Source organism: Ovis aries, chromosome 7, assembly GCF_016772045.2.
Source record: "Ovis aries strain OAR_USU_Benz2616 breed Rambouillet chromosome 7, ARS-UI_Ramb_v3.0, whole genome shotgun sequence".
Lineage (NCBI taxonomy): Eukaryota > Metazoa > Chordata > Mammalia > Artiodactyla > Bovidae > Ovis > Ovis aries.
The window spans coordinates 74,969,718-74,995,987 of record NC_056060.1 but is presented as its reverse complement, the minus strand read 5'-3'; the positions used below and the strand labels follow the sequence as shown (position 1 = coordinate 74,995,987).

Here is a 26,270-nt window from a genome sequence, read left to right as displayed (position 1 = left end):
CTAGATGAATCAGAACTTAGGGGGTGAGAGAGAGAGCAGCATTCTCCACAAGCTTTTCGGTTGGAGAACCGCTGACTCAGAAGTTCCTCACTCAGCCTGGGGTGAGCTGTCCAGGGAAATCTTTACCCTGCACTCCTAGGTCTCTCCATGAACAGTGCTTCCATGTGGAATGGGGCTTCCCCTGACATTTTTGTTGCTTCCATCCTCATACCCCTTTCCTCTCAACTCAAATGACTTTGTCCTCACCCACCTCTGCCCTTGGTACAAACCAAGCTTGGTGTAATGCCAGGACATCTTGGAAACAAGAGAGACTCGAAAGTTCTTCCTTTACTTCCTTTATTATAGGATCTGCCCTTGGCTTTGTCCTCAGATAACATTTTTTCACCCTACTGCCAAAGGGTGGGTTTAACCATCCATTCAGTAAACACGTGTTGAGCTACTGCAATAGGCCAGGCCCTGTCCTCAGTCCTGGAAATGTGGAGAGAAGTGTGAATATCCCTGGTGTTGTACTGCACATGCATGCTCTAGAGGGGAAGACACGGGGGAGCCTGTGTTTCAGCCCTGAGACCACGCAAGTTAAGTTTCCTGTCCAGGAGTTAGGGATCCTGAGTCAGAGGGGAGTACTCTGTTGTGTTCATACTTCCTCCCCTTGGCCTTCTTCTGCAGCCAGAGGTGGCAGCAGGTTCAGCCATGAACCCCTGGCCAAAGAGGGACACTCAGGGACCATGGATCCTATTTTTTCTGCCCACAGCTCACTCTCTGGATCAATGACAAGCTGCTAACATCTCAGGATGTCTCCTATGATGAAGCTCGAAACCTTCATAACAAATGGCTAAAGCACCAGGCATTCGTGGCAGAGCTGGCTTCCCACCAGGGGTGGCTGGAGAACATTGACGTGGTGAGCAGAGCAAGTGGTGGGGTCTCTGCTTGGGGATACTTCCTTGAGTGGGGCTGCACATGGGGGACGGACACTGGCCCAGAGCTTGCTGAGCGGTAGAGAACCTGGATGTGAAAAACTTCTCCAAGTAGTAGTTAAACCTTGGAACTCCCGGTAATCCAATGTTAAGCCTGCACAGAGTGGGTGCCTCCTGTGGGTCACTTGAGTCTTGGGACAGTCCAGACACTAAGAACATGAGCCTGTGCGTCCAGTGCCAGGACAGCAGTAATCTCTTGTCTGCCATCCATCGTCCTCACCAGGATGTCCTGCCCAGAGGCAGGGAGATCTGTGAGATGAGCAGAGTGGTCCAGGGACTACTGACCCTCATTGTTTGGATGGGCAGAACCACCAGGGAATTGTCATTCATAGCAGAGGTCCTGTTTGTAACAAGCTTGTCCAGAGGCCCAAGTCAAAAATATGGCTGGAGTCAGGCTTGGGAAGAAAAAGAGAGGAGAAAAAGGAGCCTCTTTCTCCTGTGGCTATCCGGAAAAAGCAGGCCTGGGAGCCACACGAGTTTGTGTCCATCGTAGTGCAGTATACAGGCTCCAAGCCAGGCTGCCTTAACGTGCCTCAGTTTCTGCTGCAAATAACTCTTGAGGTACAGAGGTTTTCAGCTAAGCCTCATCCAAGTTCTAGACAGATCCATCGCCTCACCGACCTCCCCTCAGTTAGCCCTTGGCAACCATTTGGAGCAAGGCAGCTCTCCACGGGTCCTCTCCAAGGTCATAGGGTGAACACTTCTCCTTCCCCACATAGGAAGGAAAGCAGCTGATGGAGGAGAAGCCCCAGTTTGCGGCCCTGGTGTCGCAGAAGCTGGAAGCCCTGCACCAGCTCTGGGACGAGCTTCAGGCCAACACACAAGAGACGGCTCGGCAGCTATCAGCTGCCAGGAGCTCCGACATGCGCTCGCAGACCCAGGCCGACCTCAACAAGTGGATCCGGGCCATGGAGGACCAGCTGCAGTCAGACGACCTGGGCAAGGACCTGACCAGTGTCAACAGGATGCTGGCTAAGCTGAAGGTGAGTGAACGGGTTGCAGACTGGGGCCGTTGGCATGGAGGGAGTCTTGGCAGCAAAGCTGCAACCTGAAAGGGAGTACCCGCCTGTCCCCTTAGCTAGGCTGGCTTTTATCACGTCTCCCAGTTTACAACCCACCTCCTACCCTCTGCAGTGGGTAAGTCAGGGATGGATCCAGACAGGGTAGTAAAAGTGTGCATAAGAAGTGTAGCATAGGTGCTCAGAGGAGCAATAGGTAAGATGGGGGCAATCCCAGAAGACTCCCTGGGGAAGGCTGAGTGCAAGCCAGGTCTTGGAGGATTGGTGGGACGTGAACAATGAGGAGGAGGAGGGGCTGGCCAGGTGCCAGGGCTGGTGCCGACACCATCCTCTCATGTCCCAGCGCGTGGAGGACCAAGTGAACGTGCGCAAGGAGGAGCTGGAGGAGCTGTTCGCCCAGATGCCCTCGCTGGGAGAGGAGGCGGGGGATGAAGACCTGAGCATCGAGAAGCGGTTCCTGGACCTTCTGGAGCCGTTGGGGAGGAGGAAGAAGCAGCTGGAATCATCCAGAGCCAAGCTGCAGATCAGCCGGGACTTAGAGGATGAGACGGTGAGCAGGCAGTGGCCCCCCCGCTTCCCCAGCTGTCATCGGGGTGGCTGGCTGCTGCCCAGGACAGTTCTTGGCAGGAGACGTCTGGTCATCTCACCACCTCATTTCACAGGGTGGTTGTAATGATTACATTAAACATAAAAGTAAGCCAGTGCCCTTTGAAGGGCGGCTCTCCCGTGGACTTTAGGGGCCAGACAGACTTGGGCTCGAGATCCCTATGTTGCCACCCACCTTGAAGTGACCAGGAGCAACTTACTTGGAACCTCAGTTCAGAGCATCGAATGCCCCCCTTTTACAAAACACTGATGGGCTGTTGGGAGGAACAGGAGGGACACAGTAGGCAGAGCTGTGTCTGACCCATGGTGAGTGATGAAAGGGTGGCCGTGGTTGTCATCAGCTCTCTCCTGCCCTCTGGTCTCCGCAGCTCTGGGTGGAGGAAAGGCTGCCTCTGGCCCAGTCGACCGACTATGGCACTAACCTGCAAACCGTGCAGCTGTTCATGAAGAAGAATCAGGTGAGTCCTGCTACCTGGTCAGTCCCTCCTGCCCCAGCCACTCCTCAGGGAAGAGGGCCCAGCTCTGACGACACAAAGCCCCAGCAGCAGATTACAGACTACTCTTCTTGTTGACAGTTTCAGGGTTCCCAGTCTGTGTGTGTATTCTCATGCAGCTTCGGTGATAGCAGAGAGAATTCTAGGGGAACCGTGGGGGTTGGTGAGCGGGAGTGAGGGGTCCAGGTGCCTTGGAATTTGAGGCCATTCAGGGCACAGGATCTGGAGGCCCTGCCCTGGGGTTTCACGTGCTTTGTAGCTTCTGTATTCCTGGCCTCCCTGAGAGGAGGCTTGTAGCTCCTGGCATCTCTCCTGTCGCTGCTTTGTCCCTCTTTCAGGGCTAAGCTTGGCCCGTTGGGTCTCCTCCGGGCAAGTAGGCTTCTACTCTCTGAAACATGTGAGGATGCTGTGGGGCTCTAACCCCCACTTCCTTTAGAGGAAGCCACTAAACTTGGACCCTGAGCCATAGGAGCAAACATCCACTGGCTGTTCTGCTGTTTTAGGCCTGACTGGGAGCTGCTGTGGCCTTGGTCAGAAGCCTGGAAGCAAGCGGAGGCTCTCCCCCTGTCAGGGCTGTAGGGAAGCCTGCGTCCTCTGGGAAGGCCAGTGGCGTGGGCTCATGGTCTGACCATGCAGTCTGGCCAGGGGCTGACTGTACCCCTGCTCTTAGTCGGAGTCCCTCCTGCCTGGTTTGCTCTCTGGCTCAGGAAGCGGGGCGGGGCGGGCAGCTGCAGTGTCGATCAGGGAGAATCTGGGGACTTAGAAAAGAGCAGAATGTCCCAGAGTGACAGTCGGTACTGCAGCAACTTGGGAAAGGAAGGTCATGGCAGACAGTACTTACTTCTTCCAAAAATGTCAGCAGCCAACATCTGCCGACAGAACCCAGCAACTGTGTAAGGGTCTAAATTAATTATACTAAAAGTGGTTTCTTCAAAGTTCCCTCTAGCCCTTTGCTTCCAGTTGGCATGATCCTGGCACTGACGCTCCAGGGGCAGCACGTAGGTACCCAAACTAGAAGGTGGTGGAGGTGGGGGTTCCACTATCACATCAGCCTCCAGTTAAAGGGGGAAGGCTGGCAGAAGACAGTATCCTCGAGGCCCCAGTTTCCTCTACTATAAAATGAGCCAACTCTGCTCACTTCAACACTCAATACTTTAGCCTCAGAGTTATTGTCAAATGATTTTCACCTCCCTGGGCTGAAGATGGCTATTGCACGAGAAGGGCAAGAGTAATATGGATGGGGTTCCCCTTAACATGAACGGAAAGACAATCTCTTGGGTGAGTGTGGCTGCTCCAGTAAAGATGATTTTAAGCTAGCCTCACTAAAGCTGAAATCCCATTTTATCATTCCTTCTACTGCAGTGGTCCGTGGCATCAGACTTCCCCAGAGGGCCTGTTAAAACACACTTGACCGGGCTCCACCCTAGATCCTCTGCAGCAAACTCTGGGAGCAGAGCCTGATAACTTGCATTTCTATTAAGATCCTAGGTGATGCTGATGCTGCTGGCCTGGAACCCCACTTTGAGAACCACTGCTCTAATGGTGTGACTAGAACCCAACCTGCAAGGTGCCTCATGAAGGGTTCTCAACTCTAGCTGCACATTAGAATCACCCAAGGGAACCTTTAGACATACGAATGCCTGGGTCCCATCTCAGATCAATTCATTAGGATCTCTGGGGATGGGGTGGCCCTATCTATGTCTAGTTTCCCCCAGTGATTCAATGTTCAACCAGAGTTAAGAGCCACTATCCAGCCTGGCCTGGCTCCCACCTCCCCCTGAACTTTCTGTCTTATCCCTTTCACCCTCCCTCACAGTATTCTAGCTTGCCTGGCCCCTTGGACCATCCAGGTTTCCTTCCAGGGACTTCCTTGACACTGGCTCTGTCCCCCTGCCAGCAACACTCACCCTCCAGATCTCTCTGGAGCTTCTTTCTCTCATCTGTCACGTCTCACTCAGATGTTATCTGTGCAGAAAACCCTTCCTGGACCCCCAGCTAGAGTGGCCACTGCCACGCCTCGGAGAACAATCTTCATCTCACTGGTGTCTGTCCCTCGTAGCACCTGTTATCTACGTTCATTTATTTATTTACTTGCTTACCCTTTCCTCTACTAGAGTGTACGCTTTATGAGGGCAGGGGGTTTGTTTATCTTGTCCCCATATTGTTCCTAGAACCTAGAACAGGGCCTGTTACCTTGGAAACAATTTAATAACTAGGTATTAAAATGAATGGAGTCAAGGGACAAGATGTCCTAAGTAAGCACACTGAGCAGAAGCCTAGGAAGGAATTTGCTTAAAAGGAGAGAGACAGAAATAGCTTTCTAGTATACCTGAAGAGTTCATAGATCTCAGGGAAAGTAAGCAGGCAAGTGGCAGCTGACGCCTCCCTGGGTTGTTCGAATACAATTGCAGAGACCACAGGAAATTGTCTGAGCTGAGCAGTGGGTTTTTTTAATACAATTGCAGAGACCACAGGAAATTGTCTGACTCGAGATTCCAAGCATCAGGTGTAAAGGTGCCTTTCAACAAGTTAGGTGACTTACAGGCATTGATAGTTCCATGTATTTTGAATGCTGATGGTCACAACACTGGCCCTGTATCCTATTCTTGCCCATCACCAAAGTGGGAAGAAAATACCATTTTGGTAACTGAAGTCTCAAGCAGGAAATAATAAAAAGCTCAGAAAAGATTTGAGAAATAGAAACAGGAGAAAACAAAACAAAATCCTGCCCTGAATAAGGAGCAACTGCTGACTACTGTTTTATACAGAGTAAAAGTTGCTAAAATCAGACCTCAGAAGGCCATTTAAGAGTCATTTTCCTCTCCTCCACCATGCGCAGCAAAGAAATTGAGCCCTACTGAAAGAGGAATAGGGAGCCGTCAAGGGCTCCAGCTCTGGGATCCAAGAGAGCCGTGTTCAAATCCCACCCTGTCACTCGAAGCCCACAGGGACTTAACCGCTCTGTGTTGGCGTCCAGTGTTTATCTCAGAAGCTCACAGGAGGGTGAGAGGAGAGTGGGTGGACCCAGCACTGCGCTGGGCACATGGTCACAGGCCGTTTTAATGGCCACCCACTCTGCGCAAGCTTCCCTAAGTGGTTCGGGGCGAGAGGTGCCCGGGAGGGGCCCTGGGCTGCCCTGCATTGTGGGAAGGCCAGCCCCTGAGCTCTTCCCCTCTGGCCGCAGACACTGCAGAACGAGATCCTGGGCCACACGCCCCGGGTGGAGGACGTGCTGCACAGGGGGCAGCAGCTGGTGGCAGCAGCTGAGATCGACTGCCAGGACGTAGAGGAGCGCCTGGGGCAGCTGCAAGGCTCGTGGGACACGCTGCGGGAGGCAGCAGCCAGCCGGCTGAAGCACCTGCAAGAGGCCAGCGAGGCCCATCAGTACTACCTGGATGCGGGCGAGGCTGAGGCCTGGATCGGCGAGCAGGAGTTCTACGTCTTCTCTGACGAGAACCCCCAGGTTGGCTCAGGCAGGGTCCAGGGTTGGGAGCCAAAAACAGCTGAGAAGAAGAGCCAGGGGGGAGGTGGGCTATCAGGGGGGCACCTGGAAGGCCAGGTGTGTGAGGACTGAGGGCAGCAGGCAGGGGTCCAGGTGCCTTCAGGACGCCCCTCCTCTTGAGAACGTATGATGCATGTACTCCAGCTGGGTGCCCTGTTTGCCAGTTCAGTTCAGTTCAGTTCAGTCGCTCAGTCATGTCCAACTCTGCGACCCCATGAACCGCAGTATGCCGAGTCTCCCTGTCCATCACCAACTCCCAGAGTCCACCCAAACTCATGTCCATTGAGTCGTTGATGCCATCCAACCATCTCATTCTCTGTCATCCCCTTCTCCTCCTGCCCTCAATCCTTCCCAGCATCAGGGTCTTTTCAAATGAGTCAGCACTCCGCATCAGGTGGCCAAAGTATTGGAGTTTCAGCTTCAACATCAGTCCCTCCAATGAACACCCAGGACTGATCTCCTTTAGGACGGACTGGTTGGATCTCCTTGCAGTCCCAGGGACTCTCAAGAGTCTTCTCCAACACCACAGTTCAAAAGCATCAATTCTTCTGTGCTCAGCTTTCTAGTTAGATTTGCTCTAACCCAAGAATTCTGTACATTTTTGTGTGTGTCAGGGGTTCTGTGCAGATGTACTGTGGTGGGAGGGTGTGAGAGGTGAGGTTAGGGGATCTCTAAAAGCTGGGGTGATACAGGAAGTTTTCATGAGGAGAGAGGTTGGACCAGGGCCTGGGAGGGTGGATGTCAGGTAAGAATTGAGGGCATCGAGAGGAAGGTGGGATGCGGGCATTGCCAGGCACCGGGAGTAGCAGGAAGAGACCACGCGCGGTGCTCCTGGGGTGTCCCGCAAGCCTGGCCCTCCCGCACCTCCTGGCCCGTCCTGGCTCATCTCACCCAGATGAGATGAGCTCATGCCCTGACAATCCGCTTCCTTGCAGGATGAAGAGAGTGCCATCGTGATGCTGAAGCGGCACTTGCGGCAGCAGCGGGCAGTGGAGGAATATGGGAGGAACATCAAGCAGCTGGCCGGCCGGGCCCAGGGCCTGCTATCTGCAGGCCACCCCGAGGGGTGCGTGTGCCTCCGGAGGCGACCTGGCCAGCTCCTGGGCACGCCCCCCGCCCCTGCCAAGCAGGATCCCTTCAGGTCCAAGGGGAAAACAGGAATGGTTTTCCCCAAGTCTACGGGTTTGAGAAGGCTACCTTCTGGACTGCTGGTTGGCCCCAGTTCCCTGTTGTGTCCTGGTTTAGTGTGACTTCAAACAGGGCTGATGGAAGGAGGCCTGGTTGGCAAAGAGACTAGGGAACAGAGTAGCAAAACTGCCTGCGTGGTGAACTGAGAGCTCCCATCTTTGGGGGAGTTAGTCTTCAGCATCTTTTAGCCTAGTCTAACTTTGCTTTTTGTGTGTAGTCCAGAAGGTAGGTCAGGATCTCGCAGTGTCTCTGCAAAATCATCATATGCCGTCTAAACTGTTGAGTGGTGTGGGTGCAGCGTCAATGGAGCCCACTGGGTCAGGCACCTCAGGCTGCCCCCAGGCATGGCCCTATCCTCAGGGCACCCACAGCAGCCACTTCAGGACCCCCAGGGACTGAAGAGCCCCTGGTACTGCATATCCCTCCCTAAGGAGCCAAGCAGGCCTGCTGCTGGTGGAGCCAGGCTCAGACTGCCCACTCCCCTGCCAGCCTCCTTGGAAGAATAGTGGAAAAGTTCTCCATCCAGACCAGTCTCTCTAAGCTTCTCAGAGTCAGGGGCAGGGACAGGAGGCAGCTCCTGTCAGGGGACACATTTCATCATCCCCGAAGCATCATGGTCTAAGGGATGGTTCCTTTTCTCCCAGCTCTTCCCCATGAAAAGTCACTGCCATATCTTCAAAGCTGTGCTCCCCCACGCATCCAGGCCTCAGGGCTGGGAAGGAGGAGGCGGGCTCCTTGAAGCTGGCTGCCCTGGGTTCTCGGCCGCCCCCTCTGAGGACTTTTCTTGCTTTGAATCCCAGAGAACAGATCATCAGACTTCAGGGGCAGGTGGACAAGCAGTATGCAGGGCTGAAGGACATGGCCGAGGAGCGCAGGCGGAAGCTGGAGAACATGTACCACCTGTTCCAGCTCAAGAGGGAGGTGGATGACCTGGAGCAGTGGATCGCAGAGAAGGACACGGTGGCCTCCTCCTCAGAAATGGGGCAAGACTTTGACCACGTGACTGTGAGTGTCCACGGCCCCTGCTTGCTTTGTCTCCCTCTAATGCAGCAGACCTGGGAGCTGTCTCTCCCCCTCCACACTCACACACACTCGCCTGCCCGGTGCCATGTGCCGCAGTGACGAGGGCTCCCCCGTGTGAGCTCAGGCACCCTGGGGAAGGTGTCAGAGCCCAGCTCCAGGTGGTGGCAGGTGCCACTGGGAGTCTGTGTGATGACACCACTGAAGCCCAAGCCCTGATAACCGATAACCGCGTTTCCATCTACCCTTGTCCAGGTGCTCCGGGACAAGTTCCGGGACTTTGCCCGGGAGACTGGGGCGATTGGGCAGGAGCGGGTGGACAACGTGAATGCCATCATTGAGAGGCTCATCGACGCGGGCCACTCCGAGGCAGCCACCATCGCCGAGTGGAAGGACGGGCTGAACGAGATGTGGGCGGACCTGCTAGAGCTCATCGACACGCGCATGCAGTTGCTGGCCGCCTCCTATGACCTGCAGCGCTACTTCTACACCGGTTCCGAGATCCTGGGCCTCATTGGCGAGAAGCACCGCGAGCTGCCCGAGGATGTGGGGCTGGACGCCAGCACTGCGGAGTCCTTCCACCGCACGCACACTGCCTTTGAGCGGGAGCTCCACCTGCTGGGGGAGCAGGTGCCTCTGGTCCCCAGCTGTCCCTCCACCTCACCCCTGACTAGCATCCCTGGGGCCCTGTAGTGTCAGGTCCTCTCCTGGCTTCTAGAGAGGAAATCTCTGGAACAGGCACTCCCTAGAGAGGCAACAGCTCCAGGCAGGAAGGCAGGGAGCAGAGGCTTTCAAATGTTCTTTAGCTTTAGAGCTAGTTCCCCAGTGGCTCAGATGGTGAAGAGTCTGCCTGCAATGTGGGAGACCTGGGCTTGATCCCTGGGTCAGGAAGATCTCCTAGAGAAGGGAATGGCTACCCACTCCAGTGTTCTTGCCTGGAGAATCCCATGGACAGAGAGCCTGACGGGCTACAGTCCATGGCGTCGTAATGAGTCGGACATGACTGAGCGGCTAACACTTTCACTTTAAACAGAGCCTTTCCCAAAACCCAATGCAAAGTACCTTAAAATGCAATTTATCTGGTTGTCAGAGTGTTACAGAATCATTAGTGAGTCTACACGTAGCGCTTTCCTAGCACCAGGTACTGTTCTAAGCAATACACTCAGCCACACTCTGAGGAAGGGAGTAATGGCTTCTGCCTTTTCTAGATGAGGAAAGCAAGGCATAGAAAGGTAATTAAGTTGCCTGGAAACATGCAGCTAAGCAGTGGAGCCAGGATTCAGATCCTGGCAGTCTGGCTGTAGACTTTGAACACTTAGCCATGGGGCTGTTCAGCCTTTCCAAGTGGCAGCTGGAGGGGGGCCCAAGATCAGCCTAGACTCCCCCCCTCTCATCATGGGGTGCCCCCTAAGGCACTTCTATAGGCCCATAAGGTTCTGCAGAGTCCAAAGTGGTGAAAAGGTTGAGGTGGGCGGGGGGGCTCGGTCACTTTGGGGGTGCTCACCGGGCTTCCAGAGGAACAGGGAGAGCTGGGCTCACTTGCAGTCTTGCACTGACGCAGTGGGATTTCAGGAAAAAACACCAAAGTATTAATAGGTGGGGCCCCTGGGTCACCAAGAAGGGGACAGCCTAGGGATTTGTCCTCCAGCTGGAGGTGCCTTGGGGATGCCAGAGCCCTTGAGGCAGGTACAGCCCCACCAGGGTCTCGGGAGTGAGGCTTCACTGCCCTGGGGCCGGCCTCAAACAGGGGATGGCATCACAAGAAGGATCTGGAACAGGGAGTCGAGAGATGCCTCCAGTCCCAGCTGTGCCCTCTCCGAGCATGAGTGACCTCGGGCCAGTCGTGAGCCTCCCTGCGGCTCAGTTTCCTTGTTTCAGAAACAGGGATAAGAACAGTACCTCTTTGATGAGATTGTTATAAAGACAGAGAGAGTCATAAAAAGTGCTTAGAGCGATGCCCGGTATATAATTACTCTCATAATCCCACATCAAAGGGCACAGAGCCCCTCTTACTCCCAAATCCTCATCAGAACTCAAGGGGCGCTTTGGGTCAGCAGAGGTGCCAAAGCAGGGAGCCTTCTCTCTAGCACCCAAGAAGTGGGGAGCCTCTAGTACCATCCTCAAGAGGGAGACCCAGAGGAAGCAGACACTCTCATCCATCCTAGGCCCAAGACATGTCGGCCTGGGGAACAACAGTCAGTTTTGCCCCATCACAGGTACAGCAGTTCCAGGATGTGGCCGCCCGCCTGCAGACGGCGTACGCTGGGGAGAAGGCAGACATCATCCAGAACAACGAGCAGGAAGTGTCTGCCGCGTGGCAGGCGCTGCTCGATGCCTGTGCCGGGCGCCGCACCCAGCTGGTGGACACGGCAGACAAATTCCGCTTCTTCAGCATGGCCCGAGACCTCCTCTCCTGGATGGAGAGCATTGTCCGGCAGATCGAGACCCAGGAGAAGCCCAGGTGAGAGCAGCAGCCCCACCCCCGGCCCACTTTGTCCCAGAGGCTGGCGGGCCGGGATGCCAGCCCGTCCTGGAGGGGTCTCCTGGACTGTGGGCACGCAGGAATCCCCAAGGGGCCCCTGAGGCTGGGTCCAGGCAGCATCTTAGTGGCTCAGCTGCTACTGGGAGGACGACCATTGCAGAGTAAAGAGTCCTGAGTGCTGAGAAACACATCTGTCACTCAGATTCCGTCGTGGGACACAAGTGGCCACAGTTGTCAGTGAAAATAAGTAGTTTACACATCAAAAGCTGGGCAGGCCCAGAAGTGGTCACTCTCCCCCTAGCACGGGCTTTTGGGGACCTTTTCCCTAAAACTCGGGAAAGGAGCTCATTGCCTATGAGAGATAGAGGCAGGTGTGTGGGCAGTTGGCCAGGATCAGAACTCACTACACACTTTGTGCCCATCTCTGGCCCTCTGCCTCTAGGGCGCCTGTCCTGGTGGTCAAATTTTTTTTCTTAACGTCTTGACTGAGCTTATAATTCACATGCCACGCCCTTCAGCCGTTTAGAGGGCGCCGTTCAGTGTTTGCTTTGCATAGTCACAGTGGGACAACCCTCACCCCAATTTTCATCACCTCAGAAAGAAGCCCGGTACCCCTTAGCAGTCATCACCCCACTCCTGTCTCTTTGCAGCCCTTGGCAACCTCTAATCAGCTTTGTATATCTAAATTTACCTATTGTAGACTTTTCACATGAGTGGGATCACAGAATGTGTGGTCCTCTGGGACTGGCTTCTTTCACTGTCCACAAGGTTCATCTACTTGGCATATATCAGTACTTCATTCCTCTTTATTGCCAAATGTAATGTGTGTGTGCGTGTGTGCGTGTGTGTGCGTGTGTGTGTGTGTGTGTGTGTGTGGCTGCTGCCCCCCTGCCCATGTCCTGACTACTGGCCGAGGGAGGCCACTAGGGCATCAGTGTTCCTGCTGGACCAGGCAGCTGGCAGGACTTCCTGGCTGTCCAGAGAGAGAGGATGGAGTGGGATCAGACTCCCAGGCAGATGGGGGGCCCCCCCTCTGATTGGAACTTGATGTCAAGTGGGCCAGAGTCACCCTGAGTCTCCCTTTTCACCAAACTCCCAACCCTGCCCCCCAGGGACGTCTCCTCGGTGGAACTCCTCATGAAGTATCACCAGGGCATCCGGGCGGAGATAGAGACTCGCAGCAAGAACTTCAGCACCTGCCTGGAGCTCGGCGAGTCCCTCCTGCAGAGGCAGCACCAGGCCTCGGACGAGGTGGGCCGGCGGGACGGACACGTGTGCTCGCCTGTTCTCACCTCCACTCCTGCCGGGCCAGACAGCTTCCTGGGAGGGAGCCTGTGGGCCCTGGAGGCTCATCTTTCTTTCATCCCAGGAGCACTGGGGCTCTGTGTTGGCCCAGGGATTTACAGCTTCACCAAACCCATTCAAGGAGCTGTCCGCTTCAAAGGGCGAATGGGCTCATAACCCTCCTAAACCCTCTCGTGTGTGTGCTTTGGGCTTGGCGACCCCTGCTTCCTGAGTGAGGCATATTTAACCCCAGAGAGGTTAAGTAACCTGGCCAAGGCTGCTCAGCTGGCAGGGCCAAGACTTGATGCCCTGCGATGCACTAGAGCCTTACCCTGTGACCAAGGCCAGCCGGCTTTGCAGGGCCCTTCCACACACCGCCTCCCACAGTGGGGGGAAGGGTTACCAAAGCCTGAGCTGCCTTCCCTTTCTTCCCGCAGATCAGGGAGAAGCGGGAGCAGGTGGTGTCCAGGAGGGAGGAGATGAAGGAGAAGTGGGAGGCCCGCTGGGAGCGGCTCCGCATGTGTGAGTGAAGCCTGGGAGCCAGGCAATCGGGGAGGGGTGGGGGCGGGTGCGGGGAGGGGTGATGTCACAAGGCAGTGGAGGAGACGAGCCCCCCAACACACACAGCACCACTCATCAGCAGAACTCAGGGCCGGGAGCCTCGGGGGTTGGGGGGGAGGAGGTTCACGGAGAAGACCCAGCAGACACGCTGCTGGAAGCCCACCTCTGACAGCCAGCACACCTACTCCCTGTCTGCGCTCTGCCCCCACCCCCGCCTCCTGCCGGGCTGGCGTCCCGTAGAGCTGTGGCCTCTCCAGGGGTCAGGGTAAGGCTCTAGTGCATCCCAGGGGTTTGACCTGTGGTGTGTGCTGCCCAGAAGGGGCTCTGTCCTCCGCGGCTGGAGACCGGAGGGGTGGGGAGAGCCCACCACTTGGGTAGAGGCTGCGCAAAGACCTGGACTCCCCCACGGCTGCTTGTGCACGTCTGTGAGTGAGCAAGACAGCCTGGGAAGACAGCCCAGTCCGCCTGCCCGCCAGCTGCACGTCTGTCTATGAGCGGACCTTCCCAGGCCGCCTAGGTCCGGGGGGCGCTCACAGACCCCGGGCCTTGTTGTCTCGGCAGTGCTGGAAGTGTGCCAGTTCTTCCGGGATGCCTCCGTGGCCGAAGCATGGCTGATCGCCCAGGAGCCCTACCTGGCCAGCCGGGACTATGGACACACGGTGGACGGTGTAGAAAAGCTCCTCAAGAGGCACGAGGCTTTTGAGAAATCTGCGGCCAGCTGGGAAGAGCGTTTCGCTGCCCTAGAAAAGCCCACCACGGTGAGCTGGCGAGGGGCGGCCCAGAGCAGTGGACAGCCTTGGGGGTCCCTCCAGTCAAGAGCTCTTAGGCAGTTTTGGGGGACCTGTGGGCAGTGTAAAAGGCTGAGCAAGTGGGGAGAGTGGGAAGGAAACAGGAGTGGGAGGAAGGATGGACTTTTGAAGGCAAGAGACGAGAGGGGCTGATTCCAGAAGGAACGAGCATCAGATATGTTGGGTACAGGGAGCCTCTTTCGGGGAAAGTTGTCTCAGAGCAGGCTCCCCTCGTGGCTGCTCTGACTCCTTGGCCTTTCCCTTTCCTAGCTTGAGCTCAAAGAGCGCCAGACCCCAGAGAGAACCGAGGAGGAGCCTGGGTGAGTGTGGGGAGGACTGACTGGAGCACTCTGCTGAGGGAGGGGAAGGACGATGCTTATACTCAAAACAGGCCCCCTGATGTTTTGACACACCATATGTGACCTCTCATACCTGGGCCACTAGTCAGAGAAATCCAGAGTGTCTGGAGCTTAAAGGCAGAAAAGTGACTTCATTTCCCCCCAGTCCTGGGTGTCCTGGAGTCGTCATGGGGGAAGGATGGGGGGCAGGCCATGGCTGCTGCACCATCACCCCCTGTTCTGGGAACCAGCTGAACACGTGTCCCGGAGGCCGGGCTGCCTGGAACCAGCCTTTTCTGAAGCATCTGCCTTCACTTTGCAGATTGTGGAGGGTCTGCCGGACTGCAGACTTGACTTGTGTTTTGGGGGGAGGAGGTGGGAAGCCAGGCCTTGGAGATGGGCCACGGCCTCCAAGAGGTGCTCATTTCTGAAGTGGGACATTGTTTTCCATAGGCTTCAAGAGGAGGAAGGCGAGACAGCGGGGGAGGCTCCCCGAGGTCCCCACCGAGCCACCACTGAGAGAACGTCCCCGGTCAGTTCCCTGTCCCAATTGTCCAGTTCCTGGGATTCATTGCTGCCAGAGACCCATCGTCCCGACTAGGCTCTGCAGGGGCAGAAGGCCAGGATGGGTACACCCCCACCTCCCCAGAATCTTTCCACCACTCTTCCTTATTTACTTAGCTTATTTTCTAGAATAATTCCCCTCCTCCCCTCAATCAAGAAGAAACTGACATGCCAGCCCGCTGACATGACTCTCTTAGTTTGGTTTTATGTGGTCTAATAAATTTTGTTATATAAACACATCCCCATCTCCATCAGGGGGAACAGTTTATACAGCAGGAATAATCCCCTTTTAAACACTGTCCTTTCCCTCCAACATTGTCCGCAACTCAGTACCCCCTGCACGCGCACACATCCACACCTACTCACAAATGGGCCGTGTGGTTTCCCTGCCCCAACCGTGGCATTTAGGGGAGTGAAGTGGACACGTTCACCCTCAAGTAGACTTCTTCCACTGAAACAGAGGCCCTTCCCCATTTTGCACCTTCCTGGCCTGATGCCTGTGGGTCAGTGAGCTGGAGACAGAGATGATTCTGAGGCAAGAATAGACTTGAGGAAGCCCTTTGGGAGGAGAAGAGAGCCCTAGGGATTCTGCCTCAGAGGTCTCCAACTTGTAGAAGGGAGGATGGAGAGGAGGGGGTCCCCAAGGCCCAGATGTCTTCAGGGCCTTGCCTGGCATAGAACCTTTAGCTGAAAGGACTCGGGAAGTCTATGCAGGAGGTCTGGGAGGCTCTGACCCAGTTTTGGGGAAATGTCCTGGGAGCCGCTGACTGAGAAGAAAGCAAGAACCCAGCATGTGCCTTGCACGGCTTTGCTGCTGCATGTCCACCACCTGTGCAGGTACCCAGTTGAACTTGCCTGAACCTTTAGTAGTTCTTGGTGGAAATTTCTGGTACGACATCAACCCCAGAAAAATGCATTTCCTGCGCAGAATCCCTGTCAGATCTAGATTTCGGCCCTTCCCACACTTTTGAGACACACACACACACACACACACACACACACACACACGACACACACACAACACAGACACACAATCTGAGCTGCCTCCAGCCCCACCAGAGGCCTCCCTGAGCTGCACCAGCACGTCATGTCCAGCAGAGGGCACTCCTGAGCTCCCACTGGAGGGTCTCTCCTAGGAGTTCCCTCTGAAGATCCCATTGTGGCAGTGTGGGGGTCTCCGGTGAACTCCGCCCTGGCCCCTCCTTTCCCAGAGACAGCCCCCCTGGAAGGAGAGAGAACTCTGGTGGGGGCTGGCACGGACTGCGGACACTGGGGCTGTGACTGTCCCCGCCACCTGCGCTTCAGCTGTGTGTCCCTGTGTGTCTGCATGTGGTGATGTCACAGGTCTGTGGGTTCCTTTGTGACCGCCTGAGCGATCCATCCATGGTCTGTGTCGTGTACGTCTGTGCAAATGTAATTACATGTGCATCAGAGCCACCTCCATCCAACACCTGAATGCCGCTGGATCTGGGGGGAATAAAACCTGCTTGGACCTGAGAGTCTCTCTGGAAGGAGGAGTGAGCCCACACTTGAGACCCTTCCCAGAGAGCCAGCCACCCTGCCAGATGGGGCAAGTGGCCTGTGCACCGTACCAGGAAGAGACCAGATGGCGAATCAAATGAACACCAGGCCCAAGGCCTCATGCAAACAGATTTCCTGCTGCTTCTCCTTTCTGAGCCCTTTGTTGAGTTTCCATGAGGATCCACAGAACTCCAAGGGGGAGAGTGGGATACCCCCTTGTTCTTTGATATGAGAAGAGTGGAGAAAGAGTCCCATGCAGGTTGGAAAACCTTTCCAGAAGCTACAGGCCTCTCCCAGGAAGGCTGGCTGCAGGAAGTTCTGCTGAGCCTTCTCTCGGGCTAGGCCTGGCTCTCACGCTGTTCTGTGTCTGCAGTCCGGTGTTGGTGCCCCGTGGGACAGATCCCTGCTGTGTGTGGTCTGGTGTCGGTGTCCCGTGCGATAGATGTGTGCACTGTGGCTCCCCGTGAAACCCATCACTAGTGCATGCCGGCTTCCTGCTTGGGGGAGCAGACCAGGCACCTGAACCCCTGTCCAGACCACTGCGCAGCCCACGGTGACCACCGTACCAGCCCTGCCTGCTCCTCCGTTCCCGGGTGTGTGCACACACACGTACGCACAGGCGGGGGCTGGAGCACTATTCCACGCATTCGGTTTTTTCCTCAAGCATATCATTATCGTACAATCCATTGCCTCCATCACCTCCTAGCTTTCCATGTTAGAGCATGTTCTGATTTAAAAAAATAAAATCCATTCTACAGGTAAGTATGCAGGAGTGCGTGAGATCAAGAAGAAACAAGTTTTCACAAATGGCAAAATTCCTGGAGTGAAATTTTGGGAGTCTGGATGTTGGGTTCTAGTCCTTCATTGTAGAAATATCCTGAGAGATTTTAGAGAAACCTCCTAATCCTCCTGGGTCTCCTTGCCCTTTATAGAGCTCTCTCTGCAGGATTACAGAAAGTCCAGAACGTTCCTGTATGTGAACCATGTACCTAAATAAAGGGAGGGTTGGGAGAGAAGGGTTTCCCCACTTTTGTGGTGTTCTCAGCTCTGAGGAACCTGGTTCAGTGGTCAGGTGCCAGCTGGTGTGAGGCTGCAGATGGGAAGAGATGGCAAAGGGCTAGGGTGTTTTCCTTGGTTGCCTGGGGAAGACAGGAAGGCAGGGTTGAACCTCTGCTCCTGCCAAGGCCAGGAGGTGGCCTGAAGGCCTACCCTGAAGGTGGCCCTGGGGTAGCAGAGGAGGTCTGGCAGCAGGCTGAGCCTCCTCCCACCACACCCTCCACATTATGTGTCTCCCCTTCATCCTGGGGCAGCTCTGGGGAGGGCTTTGAGGTCCTGCTAAGCATCTTCATCTGCTTGGCTCTGGCTGCCTTGGAATCCTCAGTGTAACATTTGTGGTGAGATGCGGAGGTTGATTTATGGAGAAGAAATGGTATTGTAGAGGATCCGAGACAACCCAGGCTTGGGGGCCCCCAGCCCACAGCCCCGGGGGCCTCTTCTGTGCCCTGTGCCTGCTCTAGCAACTCTCCCAGTGGAGCTGCTGTAATGATGAGCGAGAACCCTGAAAAGCGTTGGTGCTTCTAGTGGGCTGCCACAGCAAGAAAGAATCTGCCTTCGGGGTTCACTGTTTTGGGGAAAATGTGCCCTGTCTTACTCTGAGCCTCAAGGATGGATTCCTCTGTGGTGCAGGGACTCTGGGGCCAGGCCGCTCCAAAAAGCAGCTGCCTGGATGCGTTTCATTATTAGGCCTTCATCAGGTTGTCAGGGAAAATCTCTCTTAGCCAAGAGCAGCTCACAGACGTCACTCTTCCCCATGACCTCCCAAGACTGCCTGCAGCTGCCTTCCCTGAGGGAAGACTCGCCAACTCATCTGGGATGAATAGGAGAGTCCAGACCCCCAGGTCCCTTGTCTCTCCCTTCCAGAGCCTTGGAGGTTGATGTGGCTTCAGGCAACTTACCAGCACTTTCGAACATGAGGGATAGTGTCCCGGGACTGAGTGGGCACTGGATTGCAGCAGCTCACCTTTCAGCCAGTGCCTGGTGGCTCCAGCTGCTGTCAACACCTTAGCAATACCCACCCACCACACCCCCCACTCCCAGTCCCCAGTACCAGCCTCCGCAGCAGGCAGCCTAGAGCTTTAATCAGCTGCCAGAGGCCAGACTCTGACGTCCTTAGAGGGAAGGGATGTGGGTGTGGACGCAGCAGCTGTGTTTCTTCTTGCCTGAGCAAGCTCTCTCCATCCTTTCTACCAGACCGTTTCTCCCGCCCACTCCGAGGCTGAACTGAGCTGCTGGTTCAGGTGTTTTTACAGTGAAGGCAAATGGAGTGTTTGTCCATAATGAGCAGACCTGGTCAGGAAAGAACATCAGTTTTCCCACGAACCGGGGTGTGTCTGTCTCCCCAGAATGCCTGAATCAGCGTGGCAGGGCTGTGTCTGCCTACAGCCTGTCACCACGCCCTGGCACTCTGGGGAAACTGGCTCTAGGCTCTTTCTGGACCTCTGTCCGAGGCTGGGTGTGCCCCACTCTCTATGCTGAGGTTGGGCGTGATCTTCCCATCCCTGCTGCTCAAAGGTAATCAACCCCTAGGTTTGTCTGCCAGTCCATGTTTCAGAGCATCCCAGATCCCGATAGACCCAGCATGGGACTCAGTCAACACTGAAGGCATCTCAGAAATGGGGTTGGAAGTTGCCAGCTTGACTGCTGGGTGTCAGATCCAGATGGGGGAGTCAGTGTCTTCCTTTTGGTCTGAGTGGCTGGCTCAGAGACATCAAGCAGCTTCCAGTTCCTCATGGCAGGGACCTGAAGAGCCCACACTGGTCATAGAAATGGCGAAGAGAGCCCCTGAGGAAGCCTCATTCTCTCCGCCGGGATGGTCATGGGGGAGACCTTCCCTGTGCAAGGGGACCCTGCACACTCCCCTCCCTCCCCCTCACTTCACCGGGTGGCCCTCTGCTCTGCATCCCTCCCTTGTCTTCCCTGGTTTCCAGTGACTGGACTCTCACCACAGTCCTTCATCTCTCAGTTCAGTTCAGTCGCTCAGTCGTGTCCGACTCTTTGTGACCCCATGGACTGCAGCACGCCAGGCCTCCCTGTCCATCACCAACTCCCGGAGTTCACTCAAACCCATGTCCATCAAGGCGGTGATGCCATACAACCATCTCATTCATCTCTTAAACATCCTCCAGAAGAATTCTAACAGTTGGCCCCCGGGGCACAGGGCTGAGCCACCCTGCTGCCTTTCCCAATCCTCATGAGAGCTTCTCCCCTCAGCCCCCAACCTGGAGGACTCCCCACCTGGCCGGCCTCAGCTCTTCCCACGCGTTTCCCTCTGTCCTCTCTTCCGGCATTTGTCTCTGCTCACCCTCTGTTCCCATCTCTCAACTCTTCTCTTGCAAACAAGTGTCTTTTGAACAGCCTTCCTAGCCCGCCTCCTGAGAGCCTTCTCACCCAGACAATGAAAGCCCAGACCACAGACATTTAGGGAAGGAAGAAGTTCTCGGCTGCAGAAGTGGCCAACTTCCCCTCTCTGTCGTCTCGCTATTTGGTTGCCTGAGGCACTGAACCCTAGGTCTTGTGTGGCCCCCAGCCCCTCTTCTGGCCATTTTTGATGGCTGTAACACAGTCCCGCTGCCTCAGCCCGTCAGCCACGCATCTTCTGTAAGCCAGACTCCCCTTTAGACCATGAGCCCCACTGGATAGCCCCTTTTACCCGAGCAGTAGTGCCACCCCGTCTCTTGCAGCAGGATTTAGTGGGAAGAGCTCAGGGTTTGGGACCAGACCACTGCATCCTCAACTTTCTCTCAGTAGCTGTGTGACTCGGCTCGTTACTCATTCTCCCTGACCCTCAGTTTCCGTCGTCTATGAAACAGGCGTAGTGGCGCCCACCTCTCAGAAACGGTGTGAGGACAGGAATAGAGGATGTAGATAGAACACCCAGCAGGCTACGGTCTTCATTCTCCCTCCATTCTTTCCTCCATCTCTCACCACAGTCCTTCAGCTCCTAAACGTCCCCCATAAGAGTTCTAACACTCGTTGCCAAAACCCTCCCAAACCAGCCTTCCTGCAGCGCCCCTCCCTGGAGACCCCCTACACACACTCGAGGCTCAGTTCTTGCTGTGAGGTAGGTGGGCAAGACCTCTCACAGCCAAGGTTGGATAGTCTTTGGGGTGCATCCCTGTACCCCGTTTCTCATTTACCACCATTTCCTTCAAAGAGAAGTTCACATGCGTTTCCTTGCTTGTTCATATATCTGGGATCACTGAGCATCTTCTAGAACCTCTCAGAGACCCTGTGGTCACACCCCAGGTGGTTTTTCTCCCTAGCTGGAGACTTGGTTGTCTGTGTGTGGGCCCCTTATGCCACCTGCTGGCTGGGTCTGGAACTACACCTTCAACCCCTTTATTCTGGGTAAGAAATGGACCCATCCTGTCCCCCTTCCTTTCACCTTCTTGAAAGTCCTCTGGGGAGGAGACATCTGCCTGCTTTCCCCCGCCCAAGTCAGCTTCCTAACAAGGCAGGACCCTACAAAGCCAAGCATACAAGACTCTGCAAAGACTCTGAGGTGGCCACGCCCTGCCTGTCAGGAGCTCAGGCCTCTCCTTGTCTGATTACAGTCCTATGAGGTCCTAAAAGGCTCTCCTGTTGCACTCTTTCCTCCCCTGATGATCCCCCAGCAGCCAATGCTGCCTGTCCCCTACCCTCCTCCGATGCATTGATCCCAGAAGCCAGCACACACACCTAGCTCAGATGAGCCCTACCCACCCAACTCAGATGTGCCCCACGCACCCACCCACCAGTTCCCTGGGTCCCTAAACCAGAGAACAGAAGCTCCAGGGCTTATTCCAGGCACCATCTCAGGCCCTTCTCTCTCCTGCTCTTACTCCTACTCATGGTCTAAACTGTCCATCCTCCCGACCTGATACCCAGAGTTTCTCCCAAATGGCTGGATCCTCCTTTTTTCAGAATGTCCCCCAGCTCCTCTGGGCAAGGGCTCTAGGCTGGGCTACCCCTCAGGTGGAATCTATGCATCCTCCTGCTGACCGAAGGGCCAGAGCAGCACGCCTGCCTTCTGCCACGTATCACGGAGGACAGAAGGGAGTCAGATCATCTCAGCTATCCAGGGCCTTTGAATAGAGCCTGCCTGTCCCTACAGCACACAGGTAGCCGACCCCTCCTGGTGTCTGCTGTCCACTGATTCCTCTGCCTGCAGAATCTGTATCAGAGCGCAACATGGTTCCTGGAACAGCAGAAGTGCCTGCCCTGCTCTCTTAGAAGCTGGCACAGAACATATTTACCCCTGGAGACTATAAAAGGAGGACCCTTTTGCCCAAGCCATGCCCCTGTCTTTCTCCTGTGTCCCTTCCCCCAGCCCAGGAGGGAGAGAAGCCCTGGGTCTGAAAGGAGCAGCTGCCACCAGACCCCTCCGCCTCCCGCCCTCATTCTTGGCTCTCTCCTCCTCAGGCCTTACTTAGCCTTCAGGATAGAGGGACAAGGATATGTTTTAAATTGTCTCCATGTGAACAGTCAAGAGAACAGAAGAAATTTTGCATACATCGGAAAACCCCTATTTTCCAAAGCCCACCCATGACCTGGCTGCTTAACTTTTGATCACACTGGCCATGGTCTCTGACTGTCCCTGCCAGGGAATGTGGATCAGGCACCCATCAGGAGGAAATGGAAGGTGAAATTAAGCCAGGAGGCAGTCCTGGAAAAATGTGTGTTTTCAAAGGAGAGTTCCCAAAAGGAAAGGAGCATGGAAATGAAAGTATATGAATGTAGACACACAAGCCTGTAGTAAAACCAGTCCCAGGAGGGCAGAGGCTGAGTGAGGGGGTGAACAAGGCTGAGAGGTTCTGCTGGGTTTCCCTCCCAGCATCTGCCAGGGCATCTTCCATGAGCCACCAGGGAGTCCCGGAGAGCCTGGCCCATTGCCAGGAGGAGCAGAGGGGCCAGCTGGAGAGAGAGGCTGAAAGGCTTCACTACCTCCCCAACCTCTATGCCTGAGTCAGAGGGTTGGCTTGACTAGGTGCACAGAACCCAGGCTCCCAGACTCAACCTGCCTCTCCCGCCCTTCCTCCCTGCTGGAGGATGATCCAGGCAAGGCCTTAGGGGCTCCAGATCCTTGTGGTCAATTCTGGCTCATTGCCAACACTCAAACATATAAAACATATATGCAAGATGGATAACGATGGGTGTGGCCCAGCCACAACTCTCCAGAGGTTCTAAGACAAGGAAAAGATGAGAACCTTAAGGACGTGATAAAAAGTCAGGCCTGCCCAATTCTTCAGTGCATTTCTTAACTGGAAATGAAAGCTATATGACCCTGGGTAAGTCACTTAACCTCTGAGCTCATATTGTCTCATAGATTGAAGGTGTTAGACTAGTGATTTTCAACCTTTTCCAGCCATATTACTCCTTTCTTTAAATGGGATCTTAGGGAACCCCAGATTAGTTTATTGACTAGTCCTAATTTAGAAAAAGAAAAAGTTTAGTCGCTCAATTGTGTCCGACTCTTTGCAACCCTATGGACTGTAGCCTACCAGGCTCCTCTGTCCATGGGATTTTCCAGGCAAGAGAACTGGAGTGGGTTGCCATTTCCTTCGCCAGAGGATCTTCCCCGACACAGGGATCGAACCCGGGTCTCCCACAGTGTAGGCAGACGCTTTACCATCTGAGCCACCAGGAAAGTCGTTTAGTCCTCATTTAGGGGATACAAACATGACCAACTTTACCTTTCTTCCAACCACTGCCGTCAAACATCACCGAACCTCCGCTTCCCATTCCTTAGCGCCAGCTCTGGCAAACATTGATCATTTTTTACTGTTAAAAAGTCCAATGAGTCTCTTTCAGTTTGAAGCTTTGATCTGATGCCCAGAATGGTACCCAGCTCCTCTCGTTCTCCATTTCTCTCTTTTGGATTTGATCCAAGGTCTGAAGGACCCACAGTGGGAAACACCGGGTCTGCTCTTTCCTGGCTCCTCCCCAGCGCTCTCGGGGCCTCCATCTTCAGCTGGGACAGAAAGTAGAAAAGAGGGCAGTGTCTCCTTACCGCCTGAGGCGGTTCTGGTCCTCCTGGGCTTTCAGTGGCCTTGGTCCCCACCTGCTTGGGGACTATAAGACCCTTCCCACCTGGTGCTCTAAGGTCCTCAGCAATCAGACCTTTGAGGCAGAGTTCTGGCCAGATGTCTCCAGCTAGGCTGCCTTCCTGGGTGCTTATTTGGCACATAGGAGACCCACCCATTCCTGTCCCAGCTGGCATTCTTGCACTGCACTCGAAAGCAGGCTGCCCCTTGTTCTCTCAGTCTGTCCTCTTCTCGCTCCTGCTGCAGTGGCACAAAAGTGGGTCAGCAAGGCTCTGCATAAGGAGGCACCCAGCCAGGGGACAAGAGTCTGCGTCCCCTTCTCATAGGCACCTGACAAAGGGCCCATGGCTCCACTAGAGGCCTCTTGCTTGGCTTGGGTGGGGGCTGGGAGCATCCTGCCTTCCATTCAGTTCAGTTCAGTTCAGTTCCTCACTCATGTCTGACTCTTTGCAACACCATGGACTGCAGTACACCAGGCCTCCCTGTCCATTACCAACTCCCAGAGTTTACTCAAACTCATGTCCGTTGAGTCGGTGATGCCATCCAGCCATCTCATCCTCTGTCGTCCCCTTCTCCTCCTGCCTTAAATCTTTCCCAGCATCAGGGTCTTTTCAAATGAGTTAGTTCTTTGCATCAGGTGGCCAAAGTATTGGAGTTTCAGCTTCAGCATCAGTCCTTCCAATGAATATTCAGGACTGATTTCTTTCAGGATGGACTGGTTGAATCTCCTTGCTGTCCAAGGGACTCTCAAGAGTCTTCTCCAACACCGCAGTTCAAAAGCATCAATTCTTCAGTGCTCAGCTTTCTTTATGGTCCAACTCTCACATCCATACATGACTACTGGAAAAACCATAGCTTTGACTAGACAGAAATTTGTTGGCAAAGTAATGTCTCTGCTTTTTAATATGCTATCTAGGTTGGTCATAGCTTTTCTTCCAAGGAGCAAGCGTCTTTTAATTTCATGGCTGCAGTCACCATCTGCAGTGATTTTGGAGCCCCCAAAAATAAAGTCTGTCACTGTTTCCCCATCTATTTGCCATGAAGTGATGGGGCCAGTTGCCATAATCTTAGTTTTACGCCTTCCATGGGGAGGTGTAAGGAGGCGAAAGCCACAGCCTTTCCCTGGGGCATTGACTCCTTAGGTGGTGATTCTCCATCAGCACACTTGAGCACATGAAAAGCTTATTAAGAAACACCAATGCGGAGACCCCACTCCAAGCTAGTTAACCCAGCATCCTGAGGATGGGTCCTGCGCATATTTTGTTAAAGCTCTCGAGATGATTGTAAAAGGCAGCCGGGGTTAGGAACCACCGCCCTCCTCCAGCAAATCCCCACCAATTGAAGAGGGTGGGACCAGTTATTCCCCCCATGAGTTAGGAGGCTCTGGGTTTCCCTGGTGGCTCAGTGTAAAATAACCCACCTACCAATGCAGGAGACATGGGTTCAAACCCTGGGTTGGGAAGATCCCCTGGAGACAGAAATGGCAACCCACTCCAGTATTCTTGCCTGGGGAACCCCATGGACAGAGGAGCCTGGTGGGCTGCAGTCCGGGCTGCAGTCCACGGGGTCGCAAGAGTCAGACATGACTTAGTGACAAAACAGCAACCTGGTGCCCAGACACAAGTTGAAGGTAACAAGTTCTCATCAATTTCCCTGGTGGCTCAGATGGCAAAAAATCTGCCGGCAATGTAGGAGACCCGGGTTTGATCCAGGGGTTAGGAAGATCTCCTGGAGAAGGAAATGGCTTTTCCTTCAGTATTCTTTCCTGAGAGAATTCCATGGACAGAGGAGCCTGGCAGGCTACAGTCGCAAAGAGTCAGACATGACTGAGCAACAAAAACTTGAGAGTCGTACAACATCCTAGTACAAATGTTTTTTTTTCTTCTATCTCAGCAGCAGAGCCCTTTCTTCATTTGAAATCTGACTTTGAAATCTTGTCAGAGCCCAGGTCTAACTCAGTCAGAGTTGGAGCCTCTGACCGGAAGCCAGGGTGGTCACCTGGAGTCGGGCAAGAAGCAGGGTCAGAAATCCCCTGGCCCAGCCCCTGCAGCTCACTCTAATGACCTGCTCCTATTGAGGCTGGAGAGGGGAAGAGTTTGGGGAAACAGGCCAGGTGGACACCCACAGCGGGTTGGGGAAGGGCCAGGGTGGGTCAGGGAGGGCACAAGAGAGAGGAACCAGACTCGGGTGAGGCCTGCTGACCTCCCCTGTTCTGCCGTGAGTGGCCGCCCGGGTCTGGGCCCTCAGCAAGGTGCGCTCCTCCCATATTCCCTGAAGCAGGGGGAAGAAGAGAGGCCATGGCCCCAGGACCTGCAGCCGCCACCCCCGCCAGGGCCCCACGAGGACGGGCAGGAGGAGAAATCCAGCACAGACGAGAGGCCCGCCACAGAGCCCCTCTTCAAGGTCCTGGACACACCGCTGAGCGAGGGCGACGAGCCTACGACGCTGCCGGCCCAGCGAGACCGCGGGCACAGCGTGCAGATGGAGGGCTTCCTGGGCCGGAAGCACGACTTGGAGGGGCCCAACAAGAAGGCCTCCAACAGGTGTGTCGGGGAGGGGCCGCGGGGCTGCAGGATGCGCAGAGCTTCCCGGGCAGTCTGTGGGTGAGGAGGCCCTCCGCCTCTAGTCTGAGAGTTCCCGGGCGCCTTCTGGGCCGACTCCGGGGGGCTACTTGGCACGGTGGGAAAGCCTGTCTTCAGCTGTGGGCTTGAGTTCAAATCCTATGACCTCATACTAGTTACTCAGCCTCTCACTTGTAACATGGGGATGGTGAGGGTAGCCTGCTTCTCAAATGTGGTGCCATGCCTGGTGCAGAGCAGGAGAACACTAGCTGGTACTATGCCAGGG

At 55.0% G+C, this 26,270-nt stretch overlaps 1 protein-coding gene across 4 annotated transcripts in view; it reads left to right on the top strand.

The window, feature by feature from the left end:
- The window catches only part of SPTB (spectrin beta, erythrocytic), a 128,030-nt gene that overhangs the window by 95,607 nt on the left and 6,153 nt on the right, over positions 1-26,270 (top strand). For 3 of the 4 annotated variants that reach the window (XM_042252611.2, XM_060418657.1, XM_060418658.1), the window contains 15 exons: positions 752-898; positions 1,694-1,957; positions 2,337-2,543; positions 2,968-3,057; positions 6,278-6,556; positions 7,531-7,661; positions 8,584-8,788; positions 9,059-9,433; positions 11,020-11,264; positions 12,398-12,536; positions 13,007-13,091; positions 13,692-13,888; positions 14,189-14,238; positions 14,710-14,788; positions 25,701-25,966. In XM_042252611.2, coding sequence (XP_042108545.1) covers positions 752-898; positions 1,694-1,957; positions 2,337-2,543; positions 2,968-3,057; positions 6,278-6,556; positions 7,531-7,661; positions 8,584-8,788; positions 9,059-9,433; positions 11,020-11,264; positions 12,398-12,536; positions 13,007-13,091; positions 13,692-13,888; positions 14,189-14,238; positions 14,710-14,788; positions 25,701-25,966 — 2,759 coding nt within the window. The remainder of the gene's footprint in view (positions 1-751; positions 899-1,693; positions 1,958-2,336; positions 2,544-2,967; positions 3,058-6,277; positions 6,557-7,530; positions 7,662-8,583; positions 8,789-9,058; positions 9,434-11,019; positions 11,265-12,397; positions 12,537-13,006; positions 13,092-13,691; positions 13,889-14,188; positions 14,239-14,709; positions 14,789-25,700; positions 25,967-26,270) is intronic. The other variant, XM_027971928.3, reaches the window with a different exon arrangement.